Source organism: Caloenas nicobarica, chromosome 4 (genome assembly GCF_036013445.1).
Source record: "Caloenas nicobarica isolate bCalNic1 chromosome 4, bCalNic1.hap1, whole genome shotgun sequence".
Taxonomy (NCBI): Eukaryota; Metazoa; Chordata; class Aves; order Columbiformes; family Columbidae; genus Caloenas; species Caloenas nicobarica.
This window is the reverse complement of record NC_088248.1, coordinates 5174031-5200978: the sequence shown is the minus strand read 5'-3', so window position 1 is coordinate 5200978 and position 26948 is coordinate 5174031. Positions and strand designations below refer to the sequence as shown.

General features: G+C 42.4%; 1 protein-coding gene across 1 annotated transcript in view; it reads left to right on the top strand.

Annotated features, from left to right (window-relative positions):
• EMCN (endomucin) overlaps window positions 1–26948 on the top strand; it is a 51666-nt gene that overhangs the window by 12383 nt on the left and 12335 nt on the right. Inside the window, exons 2-9 of the mRNA XM_065634327.1 lie at window positions 4890–4952; window positions 7638–7739; window positions 8154–8267; window positions 14831–14953; window positions 20882–20914; window positions 23516–23581; window positions 25166–25261; window positions 26286–26310. Coding sequence (XP_065490399.1) covers window positions 4890–4952; window positions 7638–7739; window positions 8154–8267; window positions 14831–14953; window positions 20882–20914; window positions 23516–23581; window positions 25166–25261; window positions 26286–26310 — 622 coding nt within the window. The remainder of the gene's footprint in view (window positions 1–4889; window positions 4953–7637; window positions 7740–8153; window positions 8268–14830; window positions 14954–20881; window positions 20915–23515; window positions 23582–25165; window positions 25262–26285; window positions 26311–26948) is intronic.

The window sequence follows — 26948 nt, the reverse complement described above, 5'->3', positions numbered from 1 at the left end:
CCAGATGAAATCAAAAGTACTATAGGGATGACAGTTCCTAAGATTTATAGAAACACTGTAGATAAACCCCTCTGCTCTTAAAAACATGCCTGTCTTGAACCTGCAGATTTCCTGGCAATGTATTTCTCTTGGCATTAGGTAGTTATTATTTGTGCAATTAGAACCTGGGGGGTGGGGGAAAGCTGTATGTAGTGGAAATAAAATAAACTGCAGAAATGCAGAGGGAGAACTGAAATAACAACAGTTATCTCAAATTAATCCCATTCCTTGCTCGGTCCTACATTACAGCATTCTGCAGTATTTTCGGAGTTTATTCTGCACTGAACACATGCTCCAGACAAAGCAAAATATTGAGAAAGCTGAGGTCAGCTGCAAATGCAAAGGTTGCAGCCTGTATCCACGTCATTATTCTGGGAGATCCAAATGATAAAAACTGCAGATGCAGTTGAGATTCTGACCTCAAATATCTTTTATCGATGGGACACAGGGAGTTTCTGTGTGGCAAAATGAATAGAAATACCCTAGCTGATCTGTATGAGGAAGACTAAGTTCCAGAAGCTCCGTCTAAACTCGTTAAACTGTATTGTTCTACACAGACATTCTAGGGAGGATGGAGTAATCTCTGTTCCACAGTCATAGCCATTTATCTTATTGGTGATGGTATATCCAGGAGAGCTGTAAGCCAGCAAGCTCACGCACTGTTTATGGTAATGATGATTTTTATGGTTCTCCGTTAACATCCACACCCTTTCCAACACTCTTCCAAAGCTGGACCAAGTACTTCAGCTGTGGCCTAAGCGGTGCTCATCTGAATGGAGGGAATTTAATATGATTAATATGATTAATACCAAGTACAAGGTCAAGTAAAAAAATTTCTAACAGGACATTTCACTCTTTTTCTGTAATGACAGTGACTTTTCCATAAAAATAGTTTCTTCTCATAATCAGATATTGATGCCAAACTGGACAGCATTCAAATACAGTAATTCGTGTAATTAATTTAGTCAATATATATTTTGAACAATCTATTCATCTTTAAAAATGTTTTTAGTCTGACTTTTTGGCATTCACTTTTGTATTAGCTGTTTTAAGTGGTGTTTCATACTTAGTAGTTTGCCTTCTGTAGTATCCTGTAGTGTATAAGTAGCTCTACTGATGTAATATCATGCGGTCATTTGTGCTTTTTTTTTTTCTGTCTTGATTATAGCAATAACAGGCGCCTAATTAACACAAGGTCAAAACCTGCTTATCTTAGTCTTCCCAGTGTAAAGGTAAAAATAATGAGAGAGGGAGAAAGAGGGAAGAAATGATGAGAGCTCCGAGCTCGGACCTTGGAGACTGGAGCCCACATCAAAAGGTGCATTTTGAGTACAGCTGTGGCCATTGGTCAGCCCTGGCCAAATTCAGGGACTCCTCCTGAATTTTTAAAAAAGAAAGTAAGTTCCGTGTTTCAATTCGTTCATTTCAAAATCGTGTCCGAAGACCAGATACAAATGATTGTACTGTCGCTTTAATTTTAGAACAAATGTGACATTTAAATCCAAGCCAGAAAAGACAATAAAGGGAAATTCTGTGAACCTGAAAGAAAAACAAACAGCTCCCCCCAAACAAACAAACCCAGTTACTCTTTTTTTCATTTTGGCCTTGTGGCCGTGGATCAACTATTTTTTTTCAAGCTCCTCTTAATTCCTTGTTGTTTTTCCCTGCCACCATTATTGTCTTACTGTCTCTGGCCACTTCTGCCCTTCCCTTCCCATCTTCTTGTCCTGTTATCTTTCTTCAAGTTCTGATTTCTTCTCGCCTTGTTGTCTACTTTTAGACGTTTTTGTCTTTCTGGATCTTCCCACTGCCACCATCATCCCTTTCTTGGCTGAGTTTATTGCCAGCAAACATGGCAAACAGGAGGGGTTTGTGTGTGGGAGCAATTGCTGAGTAGATTTTGGCTACTCCCACATCAGAACACATCAAGGCGCTCTCGTATCAAAGAGGTCACTGCATCTAAATTTGCTGAAAACCATGCAATTGTAATTTTACTCAGTTGTCTGGTATCTGAGGCTGCAGCCAATCTGACATGAGCAGAAATATGAATCTTTCTCTCTCTCTTTGTCTACCAATAGCCTCTAATGGGCCAAAGTGTTTTTCTCAATCACTTTCGATGTCTTGCTTTTATCCCCTGTAGGATTCTCCTTAGTCACAACTTAACATTGCAAATAAGAGCATAATAAGCCACCAGTCCTATCACTTCTTTTAATCAACAAGTTACCTCCAAGATCCTGACAAGTTTTAAGCATTTTAGCATATTGCTTTCAGCTTGTTTTTAAAGTATACTTAATTATCTGCCATTTTAAGAAAACAATTAATTCATGAACCTCTATTTTACTCTGCTAATCAAATTTACCTTAGTTTATCTCTAGCCTGTGATAAAATCAGAAAACAGTGAATCATAACAAAACTGTGAGCTAAATCTCAGGTTTTTTTAGTTTTGAGGAAATCTCGACCTATCAACATGGTTATTAAACAGAACGCCTTTACGGGGCAAATAATCTAAGTATTGCAATGGGCTTTCCGCAGTCACGCTGAGTTAGGGGAAGAGTGAGTTAGGGAACGAGCTAATTGGGCAGCTAGTGCATTGAGCTGGTGTTACAGACAGGATAGTTACTGGGAGATCTTACAACAAACCATATGAAATGTAGGCACTGTTGAAAAAACATTCTGTTTGAGTGCTGTGGCCTTGTGGCGTGCGGAATTACACCAGCTTTGTCAGCAGCTGGTAATGAGAACTAGGAGATGGAAAAATGCTGTTTGTTTAGGGAAACGAGATTGCTTTTCGGTCTATTTGGATAAAATTTGTTTTCGGAGTATTCCAGTTGTGGGACACAAAGCGTTATTCTGACTGGGCACCTAAATGGCAGGAAAAACAGTATTTTAAATTCGGCGTGCAAGGGGCTGTGCATAGCCTGACTGGATTTGTGTGTCCTGGGGAGCAGGGCTGGGGCAGAAGCAGGCTATGGGGAACTGATTTAATTTGATATGGGATGTGCCCATATCAAACTGGGCCAGCACATGCCGTGACAAGGCATTACGAAGGCAGCAACATACATAGAAAAGATACCCAAGAAAGTGGGGCTTACTAGGAAGGGGCAACATCCCAACTGAGACCCATTAGAATTGCACAGGTGCCAAGAGGGCTGATAACACCTTACACTGCTTGAAAATGAATTGTAAGAGCTCATCTGACTAGACCTTAATATGTGTCTGCAGAGCTGCCGCAATTTTATTATGTATTATTTTTTTTCCAGGTTAGATCTGTGACTCTGGCAGGCCTCGGGTGGTGCTCGTGAAATGTTAATCAGCGCACAGCATGCCGAGCAAAGGGAACAAAGCTGACTGTTCTGCCCTGTAGCCAAAAAAAGAGAGAATGCCAGCAGATATTACCGTGAATGGAGTCGCACAAGAATAGTGACATGCTGTCCTGACTCAGTTCTGCAATGTCTGTATTCCAGCATGCTAATGCAGCACGACAGGATGTCAACGCTCCAAACCTGAAAGCACTGGGGGATTAATCTGCACCATTTTGCTCTCCCATTCAGTCACACAGCTGATCTTGTACTCCCCAAACGTACTCATCCTTTTCTCACAGTGGTGTAAAATGCTTAAGAAATGCCACTGTTTCTGACTTAGTGTAGGTTTTTTTGCCCCCTTCACCACCCCCCAAACTTCTTTTAGTAGAATAATATGAGCACCCCAGCAATAAGACTGAAAATCTTATTCGAAGCCAAAACTCTAGTTGAGTTATGCTCTTACAACATTTCAGCACAGCCAGAAGATATAGAACTTATTTTGCATTTGGTTTCGTGGGGCTTTTTTGGGGGAATTTTGTTTGTTTTGTAATATTAATAGAATCATAGAACCATTTCGGTTGGAAGAGACCCTCAGGATCAGCAAGTCCAACCATAATCTAACCGAACTCCAGCACTAACCCATGTCCCTAAGAACCCCGTCTAAACGCCTTTTAAACCCCTCCGGGGATGGTGACGCCACCACTGCCCTGGGCAGCCTGTTCCAATGCCCGACAACCCTTTCCATGAAGAATTTTTTCCTCATATCCAATCTAAACCTCTCCTGGTGCAACTTGAGGCCATTTCCTCTTGTCCTATCACTTGCTACTTGTGAGAAGAGACCAACCCCTTCCCTGCTCCAACCTCCTTTCCCGTAGTTGGAGACTTTGAGCTACTAACTTGACCTAGGATTTTTAAGACTGGCATCATTTGCTGCAGTAAACTCCCCTCAGCTGGAGCACTCTCTTGAAGGCAATGGGGAAGGTCACTTATTACTCAGCCTGGTGCTTCCTGAGCCATGTTCCATGAATTCTCCTCTCCCTCTTACATACAGGGATCAGGGTGATGCTGAAAACCCAAACCCCTCCGGATGCGTTTTCACTAGTCAGTGACCTAGCACAATTTTGTTCCTCCAAGGCAGGAGAATGGGTGCTTACTCCTGCAGCCAGTTGTTTTAGTTAATCCTTCGCTCTGAAGACCCAGAGCAGCTGTGGTTGTACTCAAGGAGAGGAGGAGCTAGCAAAAAAGCTTTAATTGCTTCATGTTTTTTTCCAAACTAGTCTTAGAGACACTAATAACCATTGGAAAACAACCCACAGTCGAAGGTGGGAGGCTGTAGCAGATGCTCCCCATTACAACAGTGAGGGCAAAACTAGGATACAGCTTGAAAAGATTGCTAGCAGAGTTATATTATTTGGTTGCTTCTGCTAATAGGCTTCTCAACTTGATTTTCCAGGAAGGTCCTTGCTGCTCTCTGCTTTATGTGTCTATGTAGTGCTAAATAGATCTGGAAGGTGGCTAAAGTAATATGTTTCTTTCTGTTTGTTTTAGATGATGTTGTTCCAGCCAGTACCATCATCACTACAAGTGTTTCTGCATTAACATCAAAATCTGGTAAGAGTTCAAATTCACTGTTATCTGATATTCTGAAGCTCTCGTTGCCTTTTTAGCTTTCAGCTCTTTCCACTTCTGGGAGAAACTGGGGGAATTGTTTCATGTAAGGTGATTGTAAAGCGATGTCCCTGGGCCTCTTTTAAAACTCTGTTGAGAAGAAAGGATTGAGAGATCTTAGTAAGGAGAGGAGTAATTTAAGCAGGCTGCCTTTTTGTTTCAGGTGAAAAAGGCTGAAATTCTGCGAGTTCCTCTGCTCTCAAGCAGTGGTTCAAATGTGGTCAGATATTTAACAAATTAGCTAAGACTCGTAGTTCAAGAGGTGGTCAAATTGAGAATAATTTAGGAAACAGCATCAGTTAAGGGATATGGCAGCAGGGAGTAGCTGCTTTGATGAGTGGAGGGCTACAGAAGAGGGTATGGATTTTAATAGTGAAGAATTACACAATATATGTCAATGCTGGGCCCCAGTTAATAGGAGAGAATACATGTGCATAAAGCTGTCATTTGGAAAAATGCTACTGATAAATTCTTGAAACTATTGATGTCAAGACTATGTCAAGATTGATTTTGGAGAGTAAAGGAGTGGCACCAGTGCCCTGCATTCTCTCTCTCTTTTGTTTGTGGGTTGTTTTGTTTTTTTTTTTTTCTTTTTAACTAGATCAATCTTAAAGTCCTAAAACTATGAAACTTAACAGAGAAAATAACTGCTTCAGATGGTAGAAGCCTGTGGTTCTGGTTTACGTCTTCAGCTGACCAATTCAGTTCTATTTATTGTGCAGGTCTGTAGTTACGAAAAATCAATATTGACCATATTTCATTCATGAGAGCTAAATATCAACTCCTTTATTAATCTGAATATTGAAGACTGCTGCATTTAATAAGTGATGCGTGTGAGAGAAGAGAACTTGGACATGGGATTCTATTTTTTGATAAATAGAGATACTAATGAGTCTGTTTGGAGCTGAAAGCACTGATATGATTATGATGCATACACTTGAAATTCTAGTAATGGAGGTGAATGAGATGCAGCAAGATGACATGTGCGTATGTTGTGTTTATTACAGCAGAAGAATTAGTACTTTTCAAATTGTGTCCAGTTCTTTTATATTTCAAAAACCCTGATGTTCGTGTCTGTTTCAAAGGCATTTCACAAAGGCCTGAGACCTCACAGTAAATGAGCTTTTCAAGTGTTTCATTGAAATTTCTCTTGCAGCTTTTTGTCCCAGAAGGGAAAGCAGTGTTGTTATTTATGCCTGTGAGAAAATCATCAGCAGCCCACTATGAGATTAGGGCACTTGGTGGGTGTGGAGCAAGCTCCCAAGGAGGACAGTTCTTTGAGGCACTGCTATTCTAGGTGAACAGCCAGCAAACCGAAAGCAGAGGAAGAGAGTATAAGTTGTATTTTTAAAGTTACGGTGTGAACATTGCATTTAGAAGTACTCAAGTCATATGAGAGAAAATGACATCATGTCATGATTTGCTCCTATTCTTTTGTATATCCCATCCATTAAAAGTGCTGGAAGAGGTAGTAGGACACGTGTTGGGTTGTTGTCAGGGGTTTAAATGAGCCTCTGTAGCTGACAGTAATACTTTCTGTTTGTATTAGATTACAGAATTGAAAGCTGGGCTCTCAAAATGACTGGTTATGGGTTTTTTAGCCCAGATTCCTCGGCAGCGGTCTGGCCAGTCCACTCCCTTGAGCACGTGCTGGGGCACACGGGACCTGCCGTACGACATCCATGCACAGCAAGACACGCTGATTTAAACCTCGCTATTGCCTTAGTGACGTTCAGGGAACTCTGTTCCGCTCTTTCTTGAGCAGCAGCAGCTGGAACGATTCCTGCTGCCTGAGGGAGCTCTTTCCCCTCCCCTCAGCTTCCAAATGTCACCCCTCTGGAGGAGAGAACTACCAGGAGTCACCTTACAAAGGGCACCAGGTTCACCCCAGGGAACATCACTTTCTAGAGAATACTGTTGATCTCATCCACGATGTCCTAAGCTTTGCTGCACACCTCAGAGGGGGGCCTGCCAGGTGCTTTTTTTTTTCCCCTAGAAATCTGAATGCAGAGGAAGAAGGTGTGGGGAAGCTTGCCAGAGAAGAAGGCTCAACCAGGGCTTAAGGTGGACGGCAGAGTGGAGAGGAAAAAATTGCACAAAGACTAGTAGAGTCTCTTCTCCTTCAGGAAGAAGAGACTGTAAATTACCTATAATATACCAGTTTTATTCCTGTGTGTCACTCACTACTTTCTGGGGAGTTTACATCCCTCCTCCTATTAAACAAGTATGCAGCAAAACGCTGGTCAGAAGTCTAGTCCAGCAGCACAGTGAACCTATCCATCTATGCCAGCCTCCTTTCCCCTCACCTCTTCCCTTGGAAGTCGTGCCAAGCACCTCTGTATAACTCCCAGAGAGCATCCGCCTCTTTCTTAGGGGACGGCTGGAAGGTACAGCTGCTGACTTTCAGTGGGCAACTTGCGGATTGTCCACAGGTCAAACCTTCCTCTGGTACCAACCGTATGCACTTCGAATCCTCTTTAAAAACGTGTGGGTGAGAAAGCTCTGTAAGGGCCAGGCTTTAACGATAAATTCACTGCCTTTGTGAGGAGAGAAGGCAGCTAGAGGTGTGTGGTGTTTATTTATGCGTGATAAAATAAATCAATAAAGACGCGAATGCCTTTCTTGCAGTAACGAAAGCTGTGCACCCATCAACTTCACAAGCAACAACACTACAAGCGTCAGTGCTGACAACAACTGCAATCAGAGCTACAGATGAACCCATCACAAGCAGTAAGTGAAAACTTATTTGAGCTAACCGTTGTTGCTGTTCCAGTGGTCATTCTGGAAATTAAGCAGCAGAGCCTCTTGGCCTGGGAATTTGTTTTACAGATAGTGAGCTCTTTGGTGAAACCTTGCAGGTGTGTGCAGGAGCTTCCTCCTGGTCAGGCTCAAGGCAGGTCCAAGCCAGGCCTTGTAACTGCCTTGTCACAGGCTTGTCTTCAGTGGGATGACCCACCTATGGGACAGGGAGCGGCTTCCTCTGCAGTGAAGGGAGCCCTGTCCCTGTTGATCTTCAATTTGAATGAAATACTATTCTGATAATTTAAAACTAGGCTGCAAGCAGGGCAATTGGTGTGTTTCGTGCGTATGCATATGCATGTATACAAAACCAAGGAAGTAATTTGAATGTTGTTCCTTTATTAGAGTCCACGCCTTCTTCACCTAATCCTACGCAACAAATAACACAAGGTACAACAACACAACCACCAGTAAAAGCGACCGCAACAGCAGCAAATAAAAATGACAGCACAACAACCAGTAAGTGATAATTTCATTGAGCTGTTTCCAATTCATTGTATGCTACATTTCTGTAAAACAGTGTGGAGCAATTAAAGGAGGTCAAAAAGAGTAGTTTGGGGTTTGGATCTAGAGGTTTGGGGAAGCAGAGCCATTCATTCTGCTGTATTGCATATCTTTAATGATTCTTGCCCTAGAATATTACACAAAGAATATTATACCTTTAATTTGTAGTGGAGTTGATCTGAAGCCATTACACAGGATTTGAATCACCCTATAATTGGGATAGATGTATTTGGAAGGTTCTTAATATTTTATTTGCCTCAGTGTTTTGTGGTGGTTTTGTTTCTTTGTTTTTAAGTAAGAATTTCATCAAAAATAAATGATTCTGTCATCAGAGTGATATCAGAACAGCCCCCTTTGTTTTTTATTTTTATATATGTTACAATGCTACAGTTAATTATGTTCTATATTATTATGAGTCACAGTACTGAAAGCAGAGAGGTAGTACTAATTACCCTGCTTCAGTCTTAGGAAATACTTTTGCTCCTCATAAATCTTCGGAATAATGTGTGTGTTGGCCCAGAGCATCAGATTGGATTCTAGAAAAATATAATTAAAAAAAAAAAAAAATTCCACATATCCAACAAGTAGTTGGATTAATTTAAACAAGTACAATAACATCCAAAAGGAGCTCAGTAAACTTAAGATGAAATTCGGTCTCCCTTTCTTGTCCATGAACTACACCGTAAATATTTGCTCAAGTCTTTTGTTGAACTGGAGCTTTGAAATACTCAATTTTTTATATTTAATTGACTCAAAATATTAAAAAGTAATACTCCAGTTATTTAACTCAGCAGTCAGTGGTACTCCAATATTATCAGAATTGATATTTAGAGCGTACTGAACTGTGACAAACTATTAGAACTTGACTTCCCTTCCCTTGCCTAAAAGGACTCCTGTGAAATAGCCTTCATGCTTTCTTTGTGCGAATTCTCCTTTAAAGCCTTTTAAAGCCACCCCTCATGGACCCGACCCATCCAGTCAGGGGTTACATCTCCTGCTGATGCATCTTCCCCTCTGTGCTTGGTGCCGGGAGCAGCCTGATTGCCAGCCAGAAGTCTTTTGGTTTTCAGCTTGGCTTTTAAATGCCAGTATCGATGACTCACAGAATGCAGTCTGGCCGATGCACAATCTGCCGAAGTGATACCGAAGGCCACAAAGAATGCTTTTAAGCTTGCTTTTGTGACCCTGTGGGCCTGTCAAAAGCCCGTGGCATGGAGCATTGCATTACGGATGCAATTCCTGGTCTTTTTGGTTTGGTGGAGGTTCCTGGCTTGTGGGTACCGGAGAAGCACGGCCACCTGGAACTAAACCTTGGTGACAGGTAGAGCTCCCAGCAGGGGAAGGAAAGCTAATGAGGAAAGGCTGCCAGTGCAGTGCTGCACTGATGCCCCAAAAAACTGGCGCTGGGTGTACGACGGTGCTGCAGGTATGGTGGTGCTGGGGGTCTGATGGGTCTGGATGTGAAGTTTTCACCAACGTGCTTCCTTTGTATTCCTCTTCAATTCTCTTCCCACCAGCCAGAGCTCAGTCCCTCGCTGCTTGGGTTGTCATTTGTTTATAGAACTCCTCATTTAAGCTAAAAACCCCCAAAAAACTTGTGATAAAAATGGTTCATAAATGAACTTAGACGCAGGGCTTACCTACCTCTCACTCTCATCTCTCTCTTTCCACCCCACACGTTGGCACAGGGAGGTGCCGTTGTCTTCAGCACATCCCCCCCAGCCCCGGCCAGCATCCCCAGCAGCACAGGCATAACAAGACTTCTGCTCTCAAAATGGACAGGAGATGGAAGTCATCTACTCTCTTTCACTAGCACTCATTTCTCCCCCTTTTTGGGCTGACCATATGGGACTAAGGCAGAAACTGGGTTTGCCTTTGTTACACTTTAAAATTTACCTTTGTTACACCTGATTTTTAAGAAAAAGCAGGCGCCTCTTATTTTGCAATGGAGACCATTGCTTTTTCTGCCTCAATCCCTGCTAAAAGCTCCAGCAAATGACCGCATTCACACAGCAGAGATTTGACAGGGCTTCCTGTCTCTGCTGCAATTTCTGTGGCTGCTGTCACCTTTTATTACAGATTCAGGAAAAGCCCCCAGTGCTCCATACACTGTGAAATCATGCGAACGACATTGTCTTTTTTCTTTTTTTTTTTTTTTTTTCCAAACACTTCAGTATTTTTTTTCCTCTGCAGGCCATAAGTACATTCTCTTCCTCTTTGCCCTCCTGCCCTGTTTATTATATTGTAAGCCAGCAATAAGACTTGTCTCCTTAACCTTCTTATGTTAATATAAGGGGTCAAATCCGATAGTTCACATTTAGAGAGTGATGTTACTTGTGCAGTCTAGGCCCCAAAACAAGAATTTATATGGTGCCACACTACAGCAAATTGCATCTGCAATCAGGATTTCATATTCTGGGACACTTGCAGTTATCAAAGAGAATACGAAATGAAATGCAACAAAAGATTATGTTCTTCCTCCCTTGGATATGGAGCAGCATCTTATGCAAGGTCAGTGCTCAAGGTATTAAATTACAAGGAAGAGTGGATTTTCAGCTGTTGTGTTTCTGATTTATCTCATGCCACTCTGCTGGATGACGATACATCATGGTGCAATGAAATATTAAAAACTGAGAAAAGGAAAGAGTGGAGGAATACTTTTTCTCTTTTTATTAAACCGCTGGTAATTAAGAAGGAAGCTTTACTTCAGTAAAACTACCAGAAGAGGGTTATGCTAACATGTATTGCTCAATTGTCCTCAGGTCATTTTCACATGGTATAGGTAAACACTGAGTGTAGCTGGCTCCTGAGACATGCTAAGCAGAGAGATGTATTAAAACATATAATTTTTAATACTTGGGGTTTACTGCTTACCTGAAAATGTAAAACTGGCAGACGGCAGACAACATCAGCTATATGTGTAAATGTTAAAACCGAAATCTGCTTGGTTTCCTCCCTAGCCAATTTCCATTCCTCTGAACGGGTATAAAGTTGCATTTGTTTTGCTACACTGGGATTTTTTGAAGCTTTCATGTGTGCATTTGTTGATGCAAAAGGTTTCTCAGGTTACTGATTATAGGGGCAAGGCTGGTATGTGTGTTTATGCTAAAGATGCAAGCTAAGGGGAGAAGGTTTAGTCTTCCATCTAATAAAGCCCTTGTGCTGGCGTTTATAACGTGGTTTGGGTGAAGTTCCTTCTACCCTGTAAAGGTGTTTCCTTGAGCCATTGATTAGCCAAGCAAGGCTATAGACACATGTATAGATGTCTATATTCAGTGCATAGAGTATGTGCAGAGTATTTGCTGCTTACTCGAAGAATCTTACGACGTCAAAGATAGTTAGGTAACACCCTGCTGTAAAGAAAATTTGAAGGGCTGTTGGGAAATGTGAAAATATATGTGGATTATATGTAGGTTAAGTAGAAAATCATGCTAAGATCGAGTGAGAATATGTGTCAAATTTCAGCTGGTTAAAGAAAATGAAGGGTTTTCAGAGCAGAAAGAGTAAGGAAATACCAGAGGCTCAGACAGCAGCTTTGCAGAGCAGCTTTAGGCTCCCTGTTGTTGATTATCCCTTTGACAAATACGTGTTAACACACTGTCATTTATCTCATCAAAATATCAGCAGGGAGAGCTGCATCACCACCAGGGAGTCCTGCCTCTGCAGCAATCATCCCCGTTCGGACGGCTGTTTCACAATCTTTACCGCTTTACCGTTTTTATTCATAATCAGCCGTCGACAGCAAGGCCATTAACCGACGACGCGAGTGCTTTTGCAGCGGCGGCAGCCGCCCTGCTCTGCCGCGCTGCTTTCCTGCGAGCCCGGGCCTCCCCTGCCCGGCAGGCAGGGATCCGTGCCGCGGCTGGCGGAGCCGGGGCGTGAGGAACGACTGCAGCGACGTGTCGGTGGGGACGGCAGGACTGAGTCACCGCGCGCCCACGCAGAGCGCGGGCACCGCGGCGAGGACTTTGCGCCGCCTCCTCCCGTCGAGGCCGAATTAAACCTCGCATAGATATGAGTTGTGGGATTTATCAGAAAGGCGGATTTCTAGCAGGCGCGCTGTGCTGTCGCGCACGCGAGCAGTGGCTGGAGATGGATGCTCCTTCTCCCGTGGGCTTTTGGCACAGAAGCGATTCGATCTGCTGAATGTGATGATGCCTGTGCTGTGTATTAGGCGTAAGGCTTGGATGCTGCTTGAAAGCTGCTCCGAAGCCACAAGTCGGCAGAGAATTGGGTTGCTGGGATTTAATCTTAGAGTAATACAGCAGAATTAAGGGAACCTTCCCTGCCAGGTTGCGTGTTTTGGCTTGGAAGTGGCAAAATCTGCCGCGCAGACTTTTGCACTGTAGCACGTCCGCTTCAGCCCTTGAGCAGCGAGCCCGTTCTGCAGTCTGCCTTAATAAATGCAACAAGATTCACGCTAAGCCCTGGGTGAAGGTGTGAGTCATACCTGGCGCTACCTGAGTTGCAGGAAGAATCTCACCCAGGCTGAATTAAAAACAAAAAAAAAAGCATGGAAGCGCTCTCATCTCTCCCCTCCCGATCGCCTGCTGAGGCATCTCCAGTGCACAGCCCGTGTTCCTGAGAACAATCTGTTCTCGCCGCTCCCAAACACAAGAGGAGCACCCGGGGCTGGGCGGCTGCCAGGACTGATAGGACGCCTGGAACATGGGATGCCAATGGGAAAACAGCTCTCCCGGGGGTTACAAGGCAACTGCCTGCCTCCCTCCTCATCTCTCCCACACACCTGATTGTTTCGCGGTGTTCACAAAGTGTATTTGTGTTTGAGTGTCTCTGCGCATGAAGGCTCACTGTTATTCTGCCTTACTTTTCATTCTCCCGTGCAGCTTTTACTAACGTACGATAAGGCAGCCACAAGATGGTTGCTGTTACTGTTATTAGAAGCCCATGCGTCTTAAAGGGAGAGAGAGGCTCTTTGAGTTTTTAGCCTTTTTTTTTTTTTTTTTAACTGATCTCAGATTGAAATTCAACATTTAAAATTTGAGTCTGAAGCAACCACAGTAAGAATCAAAAGTGGAAAAGATTCACTTTTAAAGATTCATTCAAGGCTTCTATGACGAGAATAGAGGAATTATAAAAGTTCTCAGATCCTTGCGTTATACCATAGCAAAAAATGAGGTAGAGGTGCTTTATACGCTCTACTGTAGGTTAGTCTTGCATTTTAAAGGGGTACAATACTGAAGTTTCTGGAGGAAGCTGACTGTGAAATTATGCTACTCATCACTAGAATCCCAGTGAAAGTTCTAGGCATCTAAGTTTATTTTGCACAATTTTCAGTACGGTTTCCTTCTGTGCCTCAGCCTTCAAAGGTACTATCTCTGGATGTCCAGCTCCTCTCAGTTCCCAAAGTTATATGAATCCCCTGACTCCAGTGGCTTCAGCTCACTCCTTCTTAGCTTATTGATTTTTGAAGCTTGCATCTCCAAGTTACTGCACTTAATAAACAAGAGGGGAAGAGTCAAGTTAAAGGTGTATGGTGGTAGAATAGGGAACTTTGGGTGTTTTGTTTGGGGTGGGTGGGTTGGTTGGTTGGTTGGTTTGTTTTTCCTGAGAAAAGGGTTCTTTAAGGGGCCAAACTGGTAATCAGAGTTTCTGCATAAAGCACGTGATGAAGCGTTCCTCAAGATTCACATGTTGTACATGCATGATGTTGCACTTGTTTGGCTAAAACATGTCTTAAAGTTGTTTTAGTTCTAGTGTTTGAAATTCATATGAAGAGGCACTGAAAACAGTTTACAGCACAGTTGCATCTCTGATTTATATCACAAAGGAAATATAAGGTTACTCTTGGGCACCTCTATGTTTTATTCAGTAGGCAATGTCTTGCCTGTTGTTATGTTGAGGTTTGAGCAGAGACGTAGGAATTATCCTTTGTGCTGGAACAGCTTAAATTCTTTCTTCTTGTCATTCGGTGACTTTCAGCTCCACAGGCTCAGGCAGTGCCCTGCACCATCGTCCTGGACTCACCTTGGGCTGCAAATCTTGTGACACAGATGCCCTTGGCCCTCTATTGACTCTGTGAGAACAGAAATAAGACACTTTAGTTTTTCATACATTAACTTTCTGGGATATATTATTTTCTAGGCCTTAACAGAACAAAATAAAATAATTAACTCTGTGCTTAATAACAATCCCTAAAATGTTTTACAGTATCATGTTATTAAAGTTAGAGGGCAGTAAGTGAGCTTCTCTCTTCTGCTCATGTTACTCTTGGTGCAAGACTGTGTAGTTATTCTGAGATCCCAAGTCAGAACTCTAGGCCGTCTTCTGGCACAGATGTGAGGCTGTTTCTGGTGATAGGATGTGCTTTAAAGATGCCTCAGCTATGCCAGCAGTAACAACTCCATAACGATGGTTTGTCACTTGACAGAAGCTGTAGTGCTTTCTGACCTTAAATCTCTTCTATGATCATGGGAGCGTTTGTCTGAGGGATGGTCCGGGATATAAGACAATGCTTATATAGGTGTATCTTACCCGAACGTCTCTCTCATTTCCAGCTACACAAGCAAGCAGAACACAGCTGGCACAAAATGAGAGTTTGGGTGCTTCATCGACTAAGGCATGGTCTGTTTCTTCTACAATCTCTCTACAAAAAACCACTTCTGCTCCTGGAACTTCAGGTAAGTCTTGAAACCATACACTCTGCTGTCCTGTACAAACAGTTTAAAAGATGCAGCTAATTTCAAATCTCTTCTTCATTTGTTGTGCGTTGTCCTGGAATGAGGGCCGTCTCCTTCTTCATGCAGGGTGTGCTGTGTCCGTGTCATCTGGCTATGAAATTATGATGACTGATGGGTGAACTTCAAAACTTTTTAAAAAAGGATGCTCGATGTCATTACAGGTTATAAAATACAAGAAGATAATAGCAATCTTTATATGGGTTGTATGTGGTCATTGTCTAACACTGACTGCCAGAGGAGGTCATCAAGTCTCTGGCTGCAAAGCAAAGGAGACAAAGGAGAAAATAGCTATAATTTTTACAATTATTAATAAATCTGGAGAGCAGGTTAATGCATATTACCAATTAAATGACATCGTTCAAAGTACAACATGGTCACATGCAATGTCAAAAAGATGTTAATCCTTACCAGCTCCAGTCTAGTTTTACTGTTTTTCTGGGTGTGTTTTGGTGTATTTATCTACTAAGCAACACTGTGGTGAACATAGTTGCCAGGTCATATGAGCAGTCATTTATTATGCTTCTGGCTGGCTTAACTTGCCTAGATTTTTGAAGAATCACGTATTCAAGTGTTCTTAAGGTCTCTTGAGCCTTCGCTTCACTCAATACTTACTTTCAGCTATATGTGTGTAAATCCAATCAGGATACTGACCTTGTTTGTGTATGCCAATTATTATTAATGTTTAACATCCCCCAAGGAATACAAGACTCTTTTTACAACCTCTGGATTGTTTATCAGAGATAAGTATGTGCATGTAGGATGATTTTTTTTTTTCCTCATAAATGATAGGATTGGATATAAAAGTGGAGTAGTATCACATGCTCAGTACACACTGAAATGCTTAGAAGCATGCAAAAAGATAATAATAAGCATTTTAAGAAAGTTGGGATTTTTTTCATTTTTTAATCCAAGGCCATTGATTTAGAGAGGATTCTTTGCAATTATTTCAATAAGGCTACACCTCATTTTATTGTGAGATGTAGTTACTTGATTATTTTGTTAGATTTTGTGTCTTTTAGCAGACACGTGCATGATGTGGAAACCTTACCATTGGTACACTGCAATAAAGTAGTGAATTACAGTGTTGTTAGTTAAAGGTTCTCTCACAGGCAAATTCTCCAGGTTAAAATTAAATTGTAATACATATCTGACTGTGGGTCACAAGTACTGAATTACCTATTACATTGTTTGTATAATTATATTTTAAGTTTAAAATTTGCCCAGAAATTTTTATGTCCTTCCTTGGGTCTGTTCGCGAAAGCCGTCATCTTACTCAGCTCACTTTGCTGTAAAACCAATAAATCTCCTTGAACTCGAGGACTGCTCACGATGCCAGGACTATAATTGCCTGGCTGAGGATGAAAGGGCCAATCTATCCAGGGGGAGAGTCAGTCTAGGTGCTTGGTATAGCCAGTACTCGGAGTTCCCACAAAAGTGCCATTTCACAATCGCTTCCCCCCGCACCAGCATTTCCACGCTCACACCTTCCCTGTGTCCTCACATCCCCAGCTCCTCGCTTCTTTCTTGCAGCTTAAACGTGCACGAAACTCCGTTGCTCATCCCGGTGAGCTAGGCAGCTTATCCCAAATGGGTGCACCTTTAGATCACCCTTGCTCCCTTATGCTCTGTATACATCAAAGACTTAAAAAAAAAATCGTTTAGTTCTCTCTAAACAGAATTATTCTCCTATGCGCAGTTGCTCGGGACCAAGGGAAGCCATGTGCTGCACCCTGATAACATGCAGGTGTGAAGCCACTTGTTTCATTCAGCACTGAGACTCGAAGAAATGCTGACTCTCTCACTGCCGTTAGATTATTTCTTCCCAGCTCTTTGAAATTTCATGTTCAGGGTCTTATCTAGGGGCTGGATACCTTTTGTTCTCCAGAGCAGAGGCTGGTATGTGCAATGGGGCTGATGCTGCAGCCCGTAGGGGACAAGCCGAAGGCGCCCAAGACACAGCTTCTGCATAGGAGTCAAGGGAAGACAAATTAATGTGAAGTTGATCCGAAACAGAATGTTTCTATTCGGTATGCTCAACTAAAATAACTCAGCTGGCTATCCTCAATGCAAAAGAATATATTCACTTTTGAGGCCATATTCCGTGTTTGCAAAAATGCCGTTTCTGTGAATATTTCCTTTCTTGCTACAGAAAAAAGAAAAAAGCACATTTTGACGATAAGTTTCCAATCAGCCATATCAAAAGATCAGGGTGTGGGAGGAGCACAACAGAGAGCCGGACAGCAACTGAAATGAGTGGGGAAGCCTTGGAAAGAACTTGGAGAAATATCAGAGAACACTATTGCTGTATTAAAGAAGTTTGAAAACACCAGCCACCAGGCTAGAGAGGGCGATGGGGACAGTTTTTAGCAAGGAGAGGAACCTGCATGTGTACCATTGACACATAGACTTCTTTAACTTTGGCTGTCATGTATAATGTACCTCATACACATTCTCCAAGTCGACAGGATTTCTCACTAATATTTAATTTTCACCTTTTGTTTAATTAATGAAAAATTGCAGATATAATGGATCAGAGTCTAAATGCACCTGAGAAACTGCAAGTATTGTAGCTTTTTATTCTGTGACCTCAAGAACAAAAAATCCTTAACACAGCATGAGCTTAAGTTCACCCAGCAGGGCGGTAAGATCAAATGATCTATTATAATAAACTGTCAGATGAATCAACCTGCTGCATCTATTGATATCTTTATCGCACTCCTCAAATTATAAGTCCTACTCACTTGAATCACAGGAGGTATCTCCCTAAGAAAAATTCTTCTGAGTAAGACATGGAGGGTTTGATTCTTTCTGTACACAAACTGTGTAGGAACTCTGCATAGTGATATTAGGTAAAAATTACCCACCTTATCTTCAGCTTCTTCACAGAGAGACACTAAAATCAAAGGGCCTGGGAGACGGAAAATGTAGCAAAGCCTCAGTTAACACAATTCCAGATCTATAGCATGGCCAGAGCAAGGAGCGTTTTTTAAAGTTCTTTATTTTGCTTTGATTTATATTGTGGCATCCCCTCTGAGTAATCAGCCAAATTTATTCGTTTGTTTTGCCAGTGAACACAGTTTCACGTGGCTGCTCTCCAAAAACTGAAGCAGCAAACGGCAGGGTATCCAGGCTGCTTAGGTAGCGGTTGTTGGAGAACAGAGCAGGGAGAGGTTAGTTATTGATCTCTTTGTCCATCTGTCAAGCTTCTAACCAGGGCTGAACTGACTCAGGCAGGTATTTTCAAGTCAAACCACCGTCATGTGCCAAATTTTTTATCCTCGTCCTTCTTACTGCACAACGAGGGCTCGGCACCGCCAGTGTTGCACGCCTCACTTTTCATGATGAATCTGGAAATCTTCCCAGATTATTTATGCAGAGCATCTGCCCCCTAACTCGCAGTACCAAAGGATGTGGCGAGCTCTGAACAGGCAGCTAGAACAACTATGGTAACTATGATAGCAAGAGAAACGCTGCCTTTCCTCCCATCCTTCTCCTTCTGTAGGACAGCAGCGTGTGACCCCACGGCCAAAAAGGGCACTGGGTGGTTATTTAGAAAATGCAAATGGAAAGCGCCCGCTGAACCACTCTGATAAGCAGACTTTTGTTTGTGTGGCAGGGCTGAGCAATCTTTGAGCACAGGGTGAGCTGGCACCTTGCTTGCATACTGGAGACAAGGGGAGAGGGGCATGAGATTTTTCCTGTTTAATTTTTCATGCTCCAGAAGAATCCAAGCGAGATACCTTTGGGAAAGATTCTTGTAGTTTTATTGTGGGTAGATGTGTGCAGTTTTTAAAAAATAACAAAGACTCAGGAGGCTTCTCCAGTCCCTGGAGGAAGGGCAGGGGGATGCTGTCACGTTTTCTACCTGGAATCATTTCTGCTGTCTGGGTTTATCCAAGTGGTGAGGTCTGGTCACTCACTTTTTTTTTTTAATGTATAAGAGTGAAGGTAATGGAAAACGTATAATTATGCTATAATCTTGGGGGGTTTTCTTAGGAAAGCTTAACTCTCCTCAGGCTTGGGAGACAAGGCTTGAAGTTTCATAGAGAAGTGACCTATTTATAAGGCTTGACAAGATCTTCTGCCAGGAATATGCACACACAGGGCTTTACCATTTGCTTGTTCAGCCATTGCTGTGTGATCACATGGTATTTTTTTCCATGGGATCCCACTCTTTCTACGCTGGAGGAAAGGCAGTATTTGGGTAACAAGCAATTATATTACATTTGGATGCTTCCTTAATGCCAGGTACATGTCCTGCTGCATTCTCTACTGTGTGTCTTTCCAAATCTCCTTGACAGGTGAGTTATTAACTTCCTGAAAGCTTTTCCTTGGTTCTTTTCGTTAATGTTGCCCAAACATGCTATAAACATTGCCTAATGAACATCACAGAGATCCTCTCTGAGCAAGGTGACACTGCTTTCTGCAGACAGATCAATGAGATGATAAGAAGCTTAGGAAAAAAGTCTCCTCTGGATCCTGAGAAGGCAGGGTGAGATATCTGTATACCTTACGTTCAAGAAGACCTCTCACTGCTGACTTTTAAATACTTGGCTTTTCAACCAGAATGCTTTTCATGCACGTTTGTGAGTTTAAAATGCAGTTAAAGCTCTGTCACATGTATCACTAGCAAAAGTGGTTACCTGCACCCCAGTGGTTCAAGCGATCCATGTTTTTAATCGGGTGTAGAGAGGAGGAAAAACACGAGCAGCCATTCTGGTCTCCAAAGAGTACATTTACAGCAGTAGAATAACGTGTTTCACCTGTGCTAGAGCCCACAGATGCCGTGGCAGCAGTGAACCCTGATGAGGGGACTTCTCTGGTGCCCTCCAGCCTAGAGGAGGGTGACCAAACGCTGTGATTTATGCCTCAAAATAATGAGCGACTGCTGAGGTATAGTGCCCGAGGGATTTTTTTCCATGGTAGCCCCAGTAATCCAGTGTGAGAGGCCTCACCGGGCAGGCAGAGTGCCAGTCACTCGCCCCTGGCAAGAGACGGTCTGTCTTGTACAAACGGATGAATGTTTTGCTGCCAGTTCACACAGGTGAATATTCTCAAAGGCACGGACGAGTTAGGTACGCAGCTCCCTCTGACTTCAGAGTCATCACAGAAGAGATTTAATGCAGCGTAATAAAAGTCGCGGTAGGAGCGATGATTGTCTGTGCCTAGCATCCAAATGTCAAGTACTCAGCCGCCTTAATTTCCGAGCATGCTACAGTCTAGACACACAAAAGCAGCAGCATACTAACAAAAAGCTAACAAAAAATTAGTGCTCTGCACCAAAAACTTGTGAAGTGGTTGGGGGAAGCTGACAGTGGGGGGCCAGTCCGCATTGTCCACAGCGCTCTGCAAGGTCCATTTCTTCTTCATTACCAATGCCTCTTACTCCTGCTGCTCGGCAGTCTGCTAGACAAAAGCACAAAGATTATTAACGAAGATTCGTTTTTAAAGGGGTTTGTGACACTTGAAGACATGTCTCAGTTAGGCATTTGAGGTTCTTCTATATTAAAACACTTATTTGTCAGTTAAATGCCAGCTATTCACTCCCAGGCACTTATTTGGTTTTGGCAGGAGGAATTTTTTAGGAATGTATCAATTAATTCAGGATTTTCTTCTCTTAAGCAGAATAACAACCCAGTATAGGCTGTGCTTTGGATTCTGCTCCCATCTATAAGGGAGGCCTGCAGATTTTTGCAGCTCGGACTTTCTGGGCTTGGGAAAAGCATCGGAGTGTCTGCTCTGGGTCAGCATTTCTTGTGGGGTTTCTAAGCACATTGCCGGAGTCTGACAGTTTGTATGATGTGAAGACACTGGACATCTAACCTTAAAACAGTGACTAACAAACCTGTTTCTTCTGTTTTATTGCAGGCCTTCATGTGAGCTCCCCGACAGAACCGATGAGTAAGATCCCCGGTCACACTGGTGAAAAGGGCTGGTGTGGGGTGGGAGGGGGCAGCCTGAGGAAAGGAAAAGTTCGTGAAACAGGAGGCTCTGGGGGAAAAATGAACGGGAAGCATAGTACAGAGAAACAGAGGAGTGATGCTCAAGTTGTAGCCATGAGTAACTGCTGTGATTTCAGCTGAATGCCATGTTGGACTAGCAGATACTGGAAAGAAAACAGGGTGGGAGCACAAAAATTCGGGCCTGGTGTATTGCGTGATGCAATGGAAATTTGATATAAATAGAGTATTTACCAAGGAGCTTGTTCTTGTCAGGGGCTCTCATTTCTCGTCCTGTTGTTAGAAGCGGCAGGTCCCAGAGTAAGGCAAGAGTTTCCTGTGCTAGTGAACCTGTGTTGTCCTATTTTCCTTTCTCTGGGCTTATCAGGAAATGGTCTCTTCTCTACTGGTCCCTGCAGTTCTTGCTCCTGTTGCCAGCAAATACTTGTCCCTCCTGTTACCATGATGGATGTATTACTGCAATGGTTGTTCTGATCCCAGATCATTCCATAGCTGGAAAATATCTTCCAGATTCACTTTCTGGATCCAGAGAAAGTAGACAGGGTGGGCTGGCTTGTGAGAAGCTTCAATGAATCAAGTGAATAACTGAGTTAAAGATTTTAATTCCTTAAGCCATTTTATTCATTTGGGAGTGCTTCTTTGTAGCTATTGTATTTCTCATTGATGGTCTCAAACAGTTAAAATGCTAACCTATGGATTTGTCTTTCCTGCATTACTCACATCTTTGTCATTTAACAGAGAACTAGAAAAATAACCAGTGAATTCGAATCCTCAGTTTTTCTCGTGAGGAGATGCTGCACAAATGCAGGGATACACATTCACATTGTTCAGTGTAATTTGTTTCTGTTGACATTTTCAGCCGGTATGCAGGGTAGCTCATTGCTGTGATAATTGCCTGCTTGCCCTGGATATCATGCAGTATATCAGGTACCGTGGTGAAAAGAGCAGTAGTAGTTCCCTGGGAAATCTGAAGCAATCACATGGAATTACAAATTCATAAGAATTATTTCAGTCACTTGATGATGGCTCACAGTTTCCATCCTTACATTATCACCCCTCAGCAGACAGGCACCATGGAGAGACAGCTTCTGCTTTAAAGGAAGACAGTGATTTTTCAGAGCTAAGGGTCTCAGACAGTGATTGTTTCCTATACCATAGCATCAGAATATCTCAGCTGCAGCTGTATTGTTTAGGCACCACACAAGCACATACTAAGTGATCATTTTTCCCCAGAAGGTTTCAGTCTCTGGCCAGAGAACGAAGGGCGGCAGAGGGGGAAGAAAAGGAAACAGAAGCTAAACAATCTGCCCAAAATTCACACAGCTACACAATAGCAGAATAAAAATGAAAACACAGCGCTCTCAAATCTTTCCCTTTGCACTACCATGAATCCACATAAATTTTTAAGTAGGACCATGTGGCTCTTAGTTACCGGGAAAATCCAGTATACTGGCGTATCCAGCAAACCTGTGGAGAAACTTGCCCCTGGCTGTTCTCTGCTTTGTTCCTCTTGCATCAGGACACAACATTTTCTTACATATCTGAACAGGCCAGTATGTTGTGAGAATGGGAATATGGGCAAAAGGAGGATAGTGGAGAAAAAATGATTACCAAAACATTTATCAACAGTGGACCTGAGTTTTTAAAATCAGTGCAGCAAGGAGCCCCTACAGGGTTGGGACAAACAAACCTTGTTTGTTACTGTAATTCGGCAAACTAGAATTACATGTACTGCCTATACAAAAAGTAAAAAATCAATCCATAAAAAACGTGGACCTGTCATTCAGAAACTTAGCAGAACCAGATTGTATTCTGGCCCTCAAAATGGCCATAGGAAATGTTCGCTTTTTCTGTTTTCTCTCTCGAAGTTCGGCAATTGTTTTTCCACAGCCTGTGTGCAACAAGGTAATAAATGTCTTGGGTTGTTGTTAACTGACTCAAAATCAGATTAGCACCTGAAGGTAGAAATGCGTTCCTTTAAATCTTGCCCTAAGTAATGTCCAGAGACTCCCAAAAGTTTCTGCTGTATACAACACTCAACTCTCAAGAAAATTGCTGGCTGTTGATATTGCACCTCTTTAGACTTCTTCATCTACTATTAGCACTTCTTTTTAATTAGCAGTGAAAAATTTTGGCCTTTCCTCTTTTGCAGACAGGTCTAATTTTCACACTCTCGATTGTTTATTTGCTTGTCAAGAGATCTCTTCTAATGTTGAACAATAATCACAGAATACCTTAACTTCCTAAAAGTGAAAAAGTTTGTAGCTCATAACCTGTAAGCGGACACGTAGATGATCCTCGGGGAGACTGCACCCGTGCAACCTGTGTGTTTCTTCTAGACCATACCAGATAAACCTTTTCACCCTTCTTGCTGAGTTATCCAGGTATTATTGAGAAGAGCTATAGCGGTGGAGCATGAAATGGCTCAAGAACTGGGGACACAGAAGTTGTTCTGGGGGGGTAATTTTTTGGGGAGGGTTGTTTGGGGAGTTCTGGAAATTACATGTTGACCTGAAAGGCAGTATTTCTTTTGCAAATTTAGCTCTTGGCAGTCCTGCAAGCAATTCTGGAAACAAGAATGTGCCAGAGAATGCTATCCACTATTCTAGTGAGTGTTGCCACTTCATTGTCCAGCTCTTGAGTTTTCAGTTGATCAGTTTGGCTTTCCATGAGTGATCGAAGTAGCAGAGAAATGAAACTGGCAGTTTTATTTCTAGCCTTACCAGACATAGACCCTATTACAAACCCAATTTAATTACCTGTTGTAAAACTCCTCTCAAAGAGAAACAGAGCTTAACAAGTTGACACCACTCTCATTGGAGAGCAGCACAATTATTGCCAAGGCCTGATTCAAAGTGATAAAACTGGAAAAAAAAAAAAAGTGAACAGTCATCCCCTGGAGAGAAGACACAAGGAAACATACGAAAACGTTGTTCATATGCCATTATGAGTATATATTATATTAATATATTGTTATGAATGTATTATATGAATATATTGTTCATATTGTCATGGGAGCGAAGGACTAGGAGGGAGACTTCTGCAGCCTCTTCAAGCACTTCCATTTTGCATGATGCATGTTACTTAATCTTTTATTTTAATATTACGCTTCTCTAGGGCAAGAGTGTTGCTGCAGCTCTGCTACTTCCCACCCAAAATACTGGCTTAGTAAAATATGTTTGATGTTTTTCCACTGTAAAGTTGCCTCTGAGTTCTCCCTCTGGTTCCATAGATGCGCACACACACACATCTATATGAATATTAAATATTAATTGCATCAAGAGCTGTCGAATATGCTGTTTCTAAATAGCAGGCGGGCATGATGGCTGGTGCTGAGGAGTGTGGCCACAGCTTCCACCAACACAGGGCTTAGGCCAGCAGGCGAGAAAGTGCTAAATTTGAATGTGGCCGATTGCTGCCAGAAAAATTTTTTTAAAAAAAGATAATTGGGGAGAAACCAGGCTTATATATTTCCCTGGGAAAGCTTCTCTTCATTACATAATTCTTTCCTTTTTGCTTCTTGGCTGGGAAGCACCTGTCAGGAAATGGCAGATGGTGGGAAATAATAAAAGGAAAGAAATGTCCTCGTTTAAAAAGGAGATCTTGCATTTTCTATCCCTGGTTGTAAGTGCTGTGGGGAATGTTGCTGCATTATGTAACTCCTCAGTGCCTTTCTGGGTGTACAACGCTAAAAGCAAAATAATTGCTTCAGTTGCTGAATTTCAGATGAGACTTATTTTCAAAAGAGAGGAAAAAATAAATTGCATGTATCAAAAATTTATTCCTGAAAGATGACTGTTTTGCAAAGCCTTTGGGGGCCGTCAACGCTGGGCGTGAATTGTGAATATTTTGGTCAAGATCCTGGTGGTCCCAGTGGGGTAAGTGGTAGGACCTCACTCTCCAACAAAAAAAAAAAAGGGTGAAACCAGCTCTAGAGGGCAGCACAAGCGTCAGGGAAGGACTAAGGGTTGGGGAAGGAAGGTGCCTAAATCCTCCCTCCCCAAACCCTGGGAACTTGAGGCTCACGGGGGAGAATAACAGGAGCAGCAGGTTACCCTGCTCCGGAGCAATGGGTCATGTTTGGTGAAGTGGAGCTGGAGGAGCCGCTCGCCTTCGTGCCTGCGAGTGCCCGCACACGGAGGCGATGCTAGCCAAGGGCAGCAGGAAAAATCACGTTCTCCCTCTTTTACAGGTGTTATCTTGCCAATTGTCATCACCTTGATAGTCATCACCCTTGCTGCCTTCTCGCTGGTGGCTTTGTACAGAATGTGCCAGAAGAAAACTCCAGGTATTTGGTTTGCTTTCTCTGAGAGGGGAAAAAATATATATCCATGTGGTTTTTATTATTAAAAGATCTCTGAAGCCTTTTTAGATTACTTTAATCACAGATGTCGCAGTAGACTGATAGGAAAGCTTCTTGTATTTCAAAGTATTTTGCCTAAAGTAGGAAAGTAACACTTCATTTTCAAAATCAGTATGAGGAGCAGAGGGAGCAAAAATGTCTCTGATTTTTGGAGATTATATAATGCCATAAAGCTTTTTGTTCGTGCTTTTGCAGCTACAAACTGCTAACAAACAGCTGTGCAACAACACTCAGTCCATCAGGTAGAAAAAGACAGTGAAAACTGAGTTTGGAGATCTCGTTTAGCAATATCACTATATTTATTTTACCTCTGTTCTAGATATGGGGAAAGAAATACCACTTCTTTCTTTCAGGAAATACCTGATATATGCATACATATACACATATATATTATATATAAGTAAAATTTTCCAGTTACAGTATAATGTACACGGGAACAAAATCCCTGAGCAAACAGGCTTTTCAGAAGCAGTCATTTTGACAGAGCAGCTAAAGCCAGTATCTGTTTTGCCACTGTCTGTTAAATACTTAAGATAACAGGCTATAATTCCATTCAACTCCATTTGCCAAATGCTTCGAAGAGTTGCCTAAGTGGGCCACAGGCAAGTGTGAAAACCCAGATCTGAATCCAGACTGTGGTTTTCCTCTCCCTGTGAACCGGCATGAATCGGGAGACCTGTGCAGACCTTCAGCTGTGAAATCGCTGGGCCTTGGAAATATAAACCAGAGTGGTGAAGCTGTAGACCAAGGCAAACGGTGTGTCACAACCAATTTAGGCAATGACATGGAAAACCAGACTCGGATAAACAGAGGAAGGTGTGATCCTTGCTGAGGAAATTACTGAATATTCAGAGGCAAGAGATATGTGATACTGCAATACCTATGTCTAAATGTTTCCTTAAGTGAGTTCCAGCAGTCAAAATGATGTTAATTTTGTTCTTTCTTCCAGAGAGACAAGAGAACGGCACTGAACAGTAGGTTGAATCCTGTCTTTTCGTTGCTTTGAGATCTATCATGGGATGCTGGTGAATGCAGCAGATTCTGCGTGAAATTTTGTTTGGTCTTTCTCTGGTTAAACACAATAAGTGGTTGCACTCCAAAGAGAAATATCCTGTTGAAAGAGATGCGCTTGCAGTTACTGCATACCTGTATGCATGATAAGCAGCTGTTCCAGCATGCATAAAAATGTGATGGCTCTCAAGTGTTTTGCAGAGAATCCTTTTGAAATGGATAAACGACTTGTGCTGTGCCACAGGGGTCTGTTGGCCCAGTCCTTTTTTTCTCTCTTTTACCAATTTTTGCCCCATTGTTGTGTTTTGGTGGTTGGTTGGTTTGTTTGTTTGTTTTCCCTTCTCCTTTCCTATCCCCCTTCTTTTGTTTGTGTTTTCTCTCTTCTCAATGTTTTTTAGTCTGGATTATTTTTCTTTTTCTCGCGTCCCTCGTTATTTCATGTTCCTCTGTCCCATCTTCTCTCCACTAGTCCATTTGCAGAGGCTGAGTTAGAACAGTATTGGCATAATGAATTTGAGGAGAGAGAAACTGAGAAAGATCCATTAGAAGATAGGTACTAGAGACCACTGAGTCTGGCTGTGGCCTCTATGTTTTGTATGAC